A 10,709-nucleotide genomic window follows, 5' to 3' on the forward strand; every position below is an offset into this window, starting at 1 on the left:
ACAGAGTTCGTCATCGCGTTCCCGTCACCAGCATGGGCTGTGAAACAGAGTTCTTGATGTGGAAATTGTTTGTGAACTAACAGAGACTGGCACACTTGTTTGGTGGTTTTATACTTTCTTCAGTTACCATGTATTTGTAATTTTGGTAATACTCTCTGAAGAAACCATTAACTGCACATCAACTTCTTATTTTAAGAGGTAGATCATGAACTTACAAATGCTCCTGTTCAAAAGGGAAATACTGATGAAACATGTATAAGTATCACCTAGAAGAGTGAATTTGTTGTGCCAAGTCTCTGTATTTAATCTCTCTCTATTTAAAAAAGAAGAAAAGCTACCTTTAGAAGGTCTGGTAAAAATTATATTTTAGTGGCCATAATCTAAGCCTGTAGTAAGTGACACAATATGTTGTCATCCTGGGTATTGTCATCCCTTTAAACCAAGGATGAATAATTGACAAAAAGGAATTTTAGATTTAAAAGCCTCAAATAACTCTCTATATATATATAATTCCCAGGGGACTTAACAGACATTCTGTCCTAGTGGGGCTGAGAAGTGGCTGGGGCAAAAGTTAGGACATCACTTCCTCAGAAAACGAGGTGGTAGGGCTTTCGGGTGCATAGGGACTCGGTTTCTCCTGTTTTTCAGCCAGCAGTTGCCAAGGGCTCTTTGTTGAGCACACTCTGAGAGACTGTGTACCCCTTGGTCACATTCTTAGCCCTCCTAACCCGTTTCTGAGTTAATCAGTGTGGAAGTCATGAGCATTGTTCCTGGAAATGTTGACCTGTGACCTGCACAGCTTAAATTTTTCTTTCTTACACAGCTTAAATTTTAAGAGACTTACATGGGTATATTCTGAAACAACCTGGTACAAATTTGGGGTCTGAAGTTAGAAGGGTCAGAAGGTTGGAAATGTGAAAACAGAGAGGTAGTTTCCCCATTGCATCTTTAGACACCATAATGCTGTCGGGTCCCTGCCATTAACCTCAAGGTGAGGCCCGATAAGAAAGTTCCTGCCACCTGTCCTCACCTCCCACTGCTGCCCTTGCTCCAGAAAATCGGGGGTGTCTTCTGTGATGGTTGAGCTTAGCTCTGACCTCATTGGCCTCCCCGGTGGACTTGTTGAAGGAGTGGATACAAAGCCTCGCAGGAATAGTGAGGGCCAGTCTTCACCAGTGGAGCCTCCAGCTGTCCCTAAAGGCACTGGCATTACTGTGAATCTGAGGGAAAGTCCAGGTAGGAACGCTCATTGCTATGCTTCCAGGTATTGTGGGCTGCACTCGACCTTGAGGATATCTGGAATGGGATGTGGGGTTATGTGTCTGTTCTCTCTGTTAAAAAGCTTTTGATCTGAATGTGCTATTATGTTTTTTGTCTCTGGTTTGCCAGGGCCTGGGAGGAGTTTCATGGCCTGGTGAACAGCAGCGGCCGCTGATCGGACGCTCCCCTCTGTCTCTCATACTCAGGGTAGGGCCTTGTCAATCTTCTCTGTAACCTTTTGACATACCTCTCAGCCATAGGATCCCTCTTTCCCAGGGGTTGTGCCCTCCCCACTTGCCCCAGCCTTGTTCTGCCAGCATGGAGTCAGCTCCAAATCAGCTCCAGCCTCTCTGACTGATTGTCAGTCTCAACACTGGGTCCAGACATGTCTCGGGGTGAACCCTGGGCAGGCCACTTAACCTCACTGTACCTCCGTTTCTCACTTGGAAAGTGAGGTTTCACTGACTGACATCTCTCAGATCTCTTCTGATGACAGCATTTCATGATTATAAATGTGCCACAAGTCCTTTTTCTTTTGCTCAGATGTGGCCATTTTAAACCATCTGACAGTGTCCTGTGACTTACATGGAGTAGGTAAGAGGTATGTCTCTTGCCTGCTGGCGGTGTTTGTCAGTTGTGAGGAGCCAGTGGTAGAACTTTGATGTTTTCGCAGTGAGAGGGCGGGGCAGATGCCAGGCTCCATAGGAGACAGCTCCTGTGTGTACTGTAATAACCATCGCACGTTTCCCAGCAGGGAGAGGCCTTGGGATGTTGAAGGCCAGGCCAGATGAAGCATTCACTGGGAGAACATCTGTATATCGGTTAGGAGAGTGTCTCTTTGTTGAGCACCATGCAACATGTCTGCTGCTGCAGCAGGGAAGTTGAGTGCATTTATTCAGGATGAGAGGGGTAGATGGAAGGATGGGATCTGTATAGGCCTGACCTGAGATTGTTTTCCTGGACATCACCCCCCATCCCATCACCACCACCACCACCACCACCATTCCTAAGAAAGGATTTCTAAGTATGGAACAGATCACATCAACAGTAGTAGCTGCTTCAGAACTCCACCTTCCCAGGGAGGAAGTGAGGCTTTTCAAGAAGAGGAGACCTGCATTCCACAGATGGGCTAGAAGAGAGAGGATGACACTGTGAGGGACAGAAGCTGGTGGCCAGGGGTCTGAGGACTCGGGATAGACAACAGTCCCAGAACTCCTGCACACAATCATGATGCCACTCACCTCTTTTTAAAACGGTTTAATTCCCATATTATAAATTCAATTTTAGATACTACTAGGTTTTTTTTAATTGAAGTTTAAAAGGTTTCTCTGTAAAGTGTGGTCAGCATGGAATTCTGAGATGACTGCTAATATGCAGGAGGGATGAAAAGCATCAGCTGTACAATTAGATACATTGATTTGCAGGCTGCAGAACAGATACTTAAAATAAAGTTTAATTTCCAGAGGCCTGGTGCTATATGGAATTGTTTAATAATATTACCATCCATATTTAATTATTTCTAAGATTCACTTTTTTTTATCCCTAAAATTGGAATGCTTACAGTGAACGTAATAAAGATTTTTGTCATAGTTTAATTGGCAACGTTTACTTGTTAAAGTACATAAAATGATGATACCTTTAAAAGTCAACAGCATCTTAGGTTCATGAAAAAAGAGCTTTAAAATGAAATTGGAATAATCAGAATGGAAGAAAATTTAAAATTATTCCCTCTCCCTTTAGCTAACACTAAATCCCCCAGAAAAAATTTCAGAGTTGCTTTGAAAAGTCTTATCTGTGCATGATTGCCATTTTACAGTCTATGTTCTCCCTCCTCCCCATTCCCTATCTTTTTTATGGGAAGATGAAGGAGGTACTTCTGTTCTTTGAGGCACGGACTTAGAAGTCTGAGAGGAGTATTGGAGTCTAACAAAAAAATGCCCAGCTTACTCCATTGTCTTAACAGACTTGAGGTCTTCTTCATATTTCATCTCTATTGATTTAACCTTGAAGGAGGTGCTCCCAGAAAATGCACACACCCAGCTTGTGTTGTTGGAGCTGCCATTTCAGACTCCTCTGACATTTAGGCTCTCATCCTCTCTGCATTTTCCCCTTCCAAGTAGATCATGATCTGTGAAGGAATAAAAACTGCTATTTAAATAAATTCTTATTGAACTACAGTACTTTTCCTCTATCTGATATTTTATGCCATTCTATATGGCTGCTAATATTTTAGGACTATTTCATTTGACACCCCCATTACAAATCAGTATTGCCCTTCCAACCATGCCTTCACTTAGAGGTCCCAGTCAGCTGCTGGGAGAGGATTCTGATTACTTCTGTCTGGGCTGGCAGGCACAGAACAGTGATCTGTATCTTTGGGGAATGAAGTTGGTGTGGTCACTCAATGAGAGATTAGACATTGAAATTGGCCCCACTGCACCTAGGACCTTAGCAGTTTTACTTAATATGCAGGAGGGAGCCCGAGCTGGCCTGGGGTGGACATAGTCAGGAAATGTTCCCCTGAAGTGTATGGATACTTAAGCCCATGGGCCAGTTTGTAACTGTGCTCTCAGACCCCCCATCAGAGCAGACACGCAGGGAGGGCTTCTCTTAGGTAGCTTCCGAGCCCTCCCTAAAGGACCAGAATCATTTTGATGCCCCCACTGGGCATCAACATAGGGGCAGGTTTCTGTAAGAGCAGGAGGCATTTTTCTGAGGAACCGACCACCCTGCTCCCCCATGGCTCCCCCCTCAGGAATTAACTACCTTATTAGCTCATTTTTTCCAGAGTTTGTACTTGTCCATTTCTCTAGAAGTACAAGAAGGTGATTATTTTGAGGCAGAGTAGATTAGAAAGCTGTTTCAAATGTGAAGTTAGAAGCCAATTTCGATGGAGTTCTGCTATTTCGGAGGCCCTGTCATCAGGATAGAAGGTCATCCAGTAGAGAAAGAGTCCCTCTGGCACTGAGGGTCTTTTGGCTCCCGTGTCCTGTGCCCTGGCATGTAAAAATCTTCTGGAATGAGTTAGGATAATGTAGACGTATTTTTAAAAATATATAGATTTTATTGATTTTAGAGAGGAAGAGAGAGATAGAAACATCAATGATGAGAGAGCATAATTGATCAGCTGCCTCCTGCACACCCCCCACTGGGGATCGATCCCGCAACCCAGGCATGTATCCTGACCAGGAATCAAGCCGTGACCTTTAGTTCATAGGTCGACACTCAACCACTGAGCCACACTGGTTGGGCTACAGTGGACATCTTGATGTCTGAAAACCCCTTTACTAAATTCACAGATGAGAATGTAAATTTTTTCTTTTTTTAAAAGATCTTTCATATCAAAAACAATAAAACTTTTCTGTTAGTCCACGCACCTTCCCAGCATTGCTAGGTGGCTGGAGGGGCTAGCTAGCAGGAGTTCATGCTGGGTTTTCTAAATTTTAGTTTGCTTTTAAAAGAACAAAAGCCCATCTTTTTATAAGAAAACAAAAGTCGCTGTGGCCTTTGCCATTTCCTGTCTCCATTCTCCCTTTCCCTCTCTTAATCTCTCTGTGCACTGCAGCTGGGGTGAGGGGCAGAACGGAGGATCGGTTCCCAGCTGGTTTGAGGTGAACAAATTCCTCAGACTAAATTTGGTACCAGGCTGTTCTCAGCCTACTTGTTTTAGAAAGGCTGGACCAATGCCAACTGCCACCAGCCTGTCATTGTCAGGGGCCTGTCACCCATCCTGTTGCTCTTTCTGATCCTTTATATCAAACTGGAAAAACAGTTGATTCTCCTGGCTTCTTTGCTCCTCTCCTCCCCTTTTCCATTTTACAGACCTTAGCATGAATATAACGTCTTAGGTTTTCTGACTCTGAAGAGATCTAGACAATATAAATAATCAGAATAAATATTAAATATCTAAATGGGAAATTGTTATAGAGCTCTTCAGTTTACCTGCCACAGAAAGAAGAATTTGTTTCTGGCCCAATCCCAGCACAGTACAGGAATTCTTCCAAAAGATGGTCACCTACTTATGGTGGTGACATCTTGAAAATGCTCTTCTTTACATCACTAACCAGCTGAAAGGGTTCATCCAAACCCTTGTCTGCCATCTCTCTTATGCCAAGATAGATCATTCTCCCATAGTCAGAAAATTCTCTGAATCTACTCCCACACCCGCCGCCTTTCTAGTCACTTATCTTATTTCTCCCTGCTCATTGACTTGTCATCCAATTGCTTAATGGGAATAGAGGTGGCATCAAAAGGAAGAGATGGGCCCTGGCTAGTTTACTCAGTGGTTAAAGTGTTGGCTGATGGACCGGAGTTGTCTCAGGTTCGATTTCCAGTCAAGGGCACGTACCTCAGTTACAGGCTTGATCCCCAGGGCTTGTGTGGGAGGCAACCAATTGATCTGTCTCTCACATCGATGTCTCTCTCTCTCCCCCCTCCTCTCACCCTCCCTTTCTCGCTCCCTCCCTCTCTCTCCCTCCCTCTCTAAAAAATAAATAAATAAATAAATAAATAAATAAATAAATAAAATCAACAGAAAAAAATATCCTTGGGTGAAGATTAAAAAAAAAGGAAGAGATGAAACAGAGCAAACCATTCCGTCCTAACTACTCCTTTGTTAGAGATGTCCTCTGTCGTGTAGACTCAGTGTTACAGCACATCATCCCAAGAGGGCTCAGAAGTAGCACACACACATTAGTTATACTTGCTTTTCTGTCTTAGGATCAGGTACATTCCTTGTCATTTGCTAGCTATTTCTGGCACCTCAGTGGGGTCTGTCCTTTTATTTATTTTTTATTGATTTCAGAGAGGAAAGGAGAGGGAAAGAGAGAAACATCAATGATGAGAGAGAATCATTGATCAGCTGCCTTTTGCACGGCCCCTACTGGGGATCAAGCCTGCAACCTGGCTATGTGCCCTTGACCAGAATCGAACCCAGGACCCTTCAGTCCGCAGGCTGACGCTCTATCCACTGAGCCAAACCAGCTAGGGCAGGGTCTGTCCTTTTAAAAGGCCTTTTAAAAAAGATGCTCACCCCATTAAGTTCTTTTTGTGTTAAACCTTCAACTCCTTAGATGGAAATCATTGAAGTGCTCAGTAGCCATTGATAAATGAGCTACATGGTCATGCATGTCAGTTATAAAAACACCAGTGGGTTTTTGAGATAACATCAATCTTGCAGAGTTGGTCCACAATAGTTCCAGTTTCCCATCCATCTGTGTACTGTCTGCAGTCACGCTCTTTGTGTAGTGAGGGCTGTTAGTCACAGTCAGCCTGCCCCAGCACGGGGGAGAACCCATCCACTGACAGCAGGAGAAAACTGCTGCCTAGTTGGGCCGAGCATATTCTTTCATCTGAACCCTTGCCCTATGCCCAATCAGTTGTAATCATTTTAAGATAGGCCTGTTAAAGCCAAAGTTTCTAGAATGTGTCATTAAAATTAAAGGGAAATAATGACTTTAAAACCAGGTTAATGTTTCAAAATTTCATACAAATTTAAGTCTTAAGCACTGGCCACAGCAGTAGGTAAGGTAAGGTGATCTTGAGTGCCCCTCCCAGCCCTTAGGTTTCCAGATTCAAACGGCAATGTGAACTGCTAAGATGTCATTGGATTTCTAGTGAGAACAGGGTGGGTACTAGTGGATGGCCAAACGGGTCTGCAGCCAATCGAAGGCAACTAACAGGACACATCTTACAGTCTGTCACACACACACATGCTTCTCTTTCAAGAATTATAGCTAAGTTTCACCTCTTGGAATATCCCTTTTAAGTTGCTATAAGTTTTGAACCTGGGGGGGAGGTTGTTTGGTTTGAGGGTTGGTTGTTGTTGTTTTTTTTTTTTTAATACATAATACAATCATGTTCAAATTTTTTTTTAAGTATGTGTGTGTCTAAAAAAGAGAGAGGTCGCCCTCCCACTCTGACTCCGTCTGCCCAGTTTTCACTGTGTCCCTTCCCCTGCCCCAGGTCACCACTGCTGTTGGTTTCTTATGGAGCCTTACAGAGTTTCTTTATATACAGGCGAATATGAACTATGGCCTTAGTTCCCCCAGCCCTGCTTACATAAAAGGTAGCATACTTTGTGCACACACTGTTCTGCATCCTAACTTATCCACTTCTCTTGAAGATCTTTCCATATTAGTAGGGAGCTTCCTTGTGTTTTCTAAGCTACCCAGTGTCCCATTGTATGAATGTGCCATTACATTCATATTAACTAATCCCCCTGTTGATATGCATTTGGGTGGTTTCTAATCATTTGCTATTGCACAGTTGAGTTGGAGTGTATGAAGGCACTTGGGAGGCCAGTTGCTGTGCCGGCATTAGATTAGTAGGAAGGAGGGTCCTGGACTATGCCACAGTCATAAGGGCCCCAGAGCTGCTTAGTTCAGGTCTCCCGTGTGTGTGTGTGTGTGTGTGTGTGTGTGTGTGTGTGTGTGTGTGTGTTGCCTATAGATGATCAGTGTATTGAATGCTCTATTTTCTCCATTTTTTCTTTCAGGGACAATTCAAGCTTTCGAAATACAAAAATCACATTGTGAACGTACACAAGCTGGCAATAATCCTTTTCCTTAAGTATGTGTGTGTTTGTCCGAAATGGATGGGAGGTCTCCAGCTGGTCCTTCCATCTGCTTACTGAAGGGACGTCCCTTTTGCACTCATTCCTGGAGGATGGATTCTGCTAGACACCCTCCAGCATCGCTGACTTTATAAAGTGGAAAGATGGCAAACGTGACTTTGTAATAGACACACTTTTTTTTTTTAATGGGTTTCTGTGGGGGGAAGTCTAGCCTTTCATTTTGCTGTGTGCTGTCCAGATGCCTCGCAGGCCCTCTGTCATGCTCCTCTCTACTGTACAAAGGGTGTCGCAACCACGTGTACCAGCCAGAGCTGTCCACTGAGACTTGTCAGTATTACGAATGTCTGTGCATCCAGGAAAACTTTTTGTTGGAGGTCCCGGGATAGCTGTAAATGCTCTTCTAGCTTTGCCATTAAATTATTGGGACGTTTTGTTTATTTTGCTCCCCTCTTCCCCCAAGCCCACCACCTTCTGAAAATGTGTTACTGATTTTGCATGGTTTCCTGCCTTATGCCCTCTGTCTTCCCTCGTGTGGGACTCTTTCCTCTTAGGCACTGCTGCACTTAGAACTATAATCCAGGTGGCTACGTCCCCTGAGGCGGCTCAGAAGGTGACTGAAAATTAAACTGGAGCGGCATCTGGTTTGTTGGGAGCAGGATTCTAGCAGAGGTTCTGAGTGTGGGATTTGGAGCTGAAGACAGTGTTGAAACCATGTCCCCAGATGATCAGGGCCTGTGTGAGCAGCCTGTTTCTGTGGGTTCTTGCACACCCCTCATTGAGGAAGGGAAGCAAAAGCTGGTTTTATCATACTTAGTATGATAAGTTCTGTGATCCTGAAACTGGGACAACTGAAGAAAAGGTGACCATGATAGATGGCTTTCTTTGCAAGGCTGTGCCTGTCTGCAGTGGTTGGAGACCTGCTTTCAGTCCTCGTCACCTGGTATATTTTAAGCTACTGCAGGCATGCTTTAGAAATGACCGGGCATGCATCAGAGAAGCTGGGTCATCTGACTCAGAAGGACTGCAGTCAGAGAGGCCGAGAAGCACCTAGGATTGAAATAAGTACTGAGTACCAATCGTACAGCAACCTCCAAGGAGCACTGTCTTACTAGGCTCTTGTGAGCAGAGATCGAAGTACCTTAAATTAAGGTCTCTCCTAAAACCTATCCTTGAGACCAGGGGTCCTTAGCCACCTGGTCTCAGAGAAGTCGTAGGAGAGTAGCAGGCATTTCCTTATTGTATTTATATTACTCTCCTACTTTCCAACTCCTAAACACCCTCTAATCACCACTGTTTGGGGATGTTTTTCCCTAAAAACAGAGGAGTACAGGGGCCAAAGGGAGGTGCTTCCGTTATAGGTGAAGTTAGATCGGATAAGATCTAGCAATGATTTAAACTCCAGGAATGTGAAGAATAAATTCTAGTGCCCGGACCATTGTGAAGGGCTCAGGCAAACAAACATAGGAGCAACATGGCTGAAATGGGGAGCAGAGGCTGCCTCCTGAGGCCTGTGTAGCCCCAGGGAGGTCTGTACTTCTGCCTAAACTCAGAATTGCCATGGATATTCCAAAGAGAGCAGACACTTGGATGTGCCCTCCTTCGGGCATCTACCTGACTATTGTGTGGGTGCGTGTGCGCAAAGTGTTCTCGAGTGAGGGATTTGTCACGCCCAGTGCTTGGGTGTATTGTCCATGTTCATGTTGCTTTTTTTTTTTTTTAATCTCATTTGTTCAGATCTTTTACTCTTGTGTTTTCCAGATCTGCTCATGTCTCCCTTCCACTTTTGAAAGTTATTTTTTTCCATCAAAAATAGGCTGACCCTATGTTAGGTCAAACCAGAGTTATTTGTTAGGCAGCATCTTACCCTCAGAGCGCTCCAGATACTCTGCCTAATAGCTTCGAATGAGAGCTTGAGGAGTCACTTGATCCACATCACCCATTCTCCAGCCTGGCTTGAGAGGTCTTTTCACTTTCTGACTCCATAGGCTGCTGCTGGGCTGAGACATGACACATGCGTGGTTACGGTTTTGTCTGTTCTAGAGACACGGGGAAGGGTGCACCTAACAAATGTAGACGCTGCTGCTGGGATATGGGGAGTCTCTTTCCACTTTGCACAGGCGGGCTGTTTTCCCAAGACCCCTCTGCTGAGTTTGCCATTTGAAACTGGCCCCTACTCCTCTCCTGTTCTCTTCTCATTTTGTCTTTCTATTCCTGTGTGTGTTTGTGTTTTCCTTGTGACATTGGCAGCGGCAATAAGTTTCTACCCAGAGAGAAGCTTATGGTCCGCAATGCTCTAGGAATGAATTTCTAAGGATCTGCCAGCGGAGGAGCAGAAGCCGTGGCAGGAGGGATCTAGTGTTGCACTTTCAGAGCCATTGTCTACTGCAGTAATAAATGGAAAGTATCAGCAAGATCTGGGTGTGGCCTCTTCAATACAAGGGAAATGGGTAATCCGTGCACAGGTCTTTGTTTTAAGTGCATTCCAGAACAGAGTATGTGGATGATCCAGACAGTGTCAATATCATAACTGTTATTTAAATATTCTCTAATTGGTATTAATCACTGGCAAAACTCAATTTACATTTGTAATACCAAAACGTGGTTAATTTTAATTCTCAACTTTTGGTAAGAAATATTGGAATGGAAGGAAGTTCAAGGAATTAGATTTTTAAAAAATATATTTTTATTGATTTCAGAGAGGAAGGGAGAGAGAGAGAGATAATAGAAACATCAATGATGAGAGAGAAGCATTGATTGGCTGCCTCCTGCACTCCCCCCCACTGGGGCTCGAGACCGCAACCCAGGCATGCGCCCCAACCAGAATCAAACCTGGAGGAATTAGATTTTGAAGTGAGAAATCACTCCCGGCCTAGGC

The 10,709-nt window shown here is 44.2% G+C and overlaps 1 protein-coding gene across 3 annotated transcripts in view; it reads left to right on the plus strand.

Annotated features, from left to right (window-relative positions):
- Positions 1-10,247, plus strand: part of EIF4E2 (eukaryotic translation initiation factor 4E family member 2) — a 31,109-nt gene extending 20,862 nt beyond the window's left edge. For 2 of the 3 annotated variants that reach the window (XM_006082647.3, XM_023762414.1), the window contains 2 exons: positions 1,390-1,467; positions 7,757-10,247. In XM_006082647.3, coding sequence (XP_006082709.1) covers positions 1,390-1,435 — 46 coding nt within the window. In that variant the 3' untranslated portion in view covers positions 1,436-1,467; positions 7,757-10,247. The remainder of the gene's footprint in view (positions 1-1,389; positions 1,468-7,756) is intronic. The other variant, XM_006082648.3, reaches the window with a different exon arrangement.
- The last annotated feature ends 462 nt before the right edge of the window (positions 10,248-10,709 follow it).

Source organism: Myotis lucifugus, unplaced genomic scaffold (genome assembly GCF_000147115.1).
Source record: "Myotis lucifugus unplaced genomic scaffold, Myoluc2.0 scaffold_3, whole genome shotgun sequence".
Lineage (NCBI taxonomy): Eukaryota > Metazoa > Chordata > Mammalia > Chiroptera > Vespertilionidae > Myotis > Myotis lucifugus.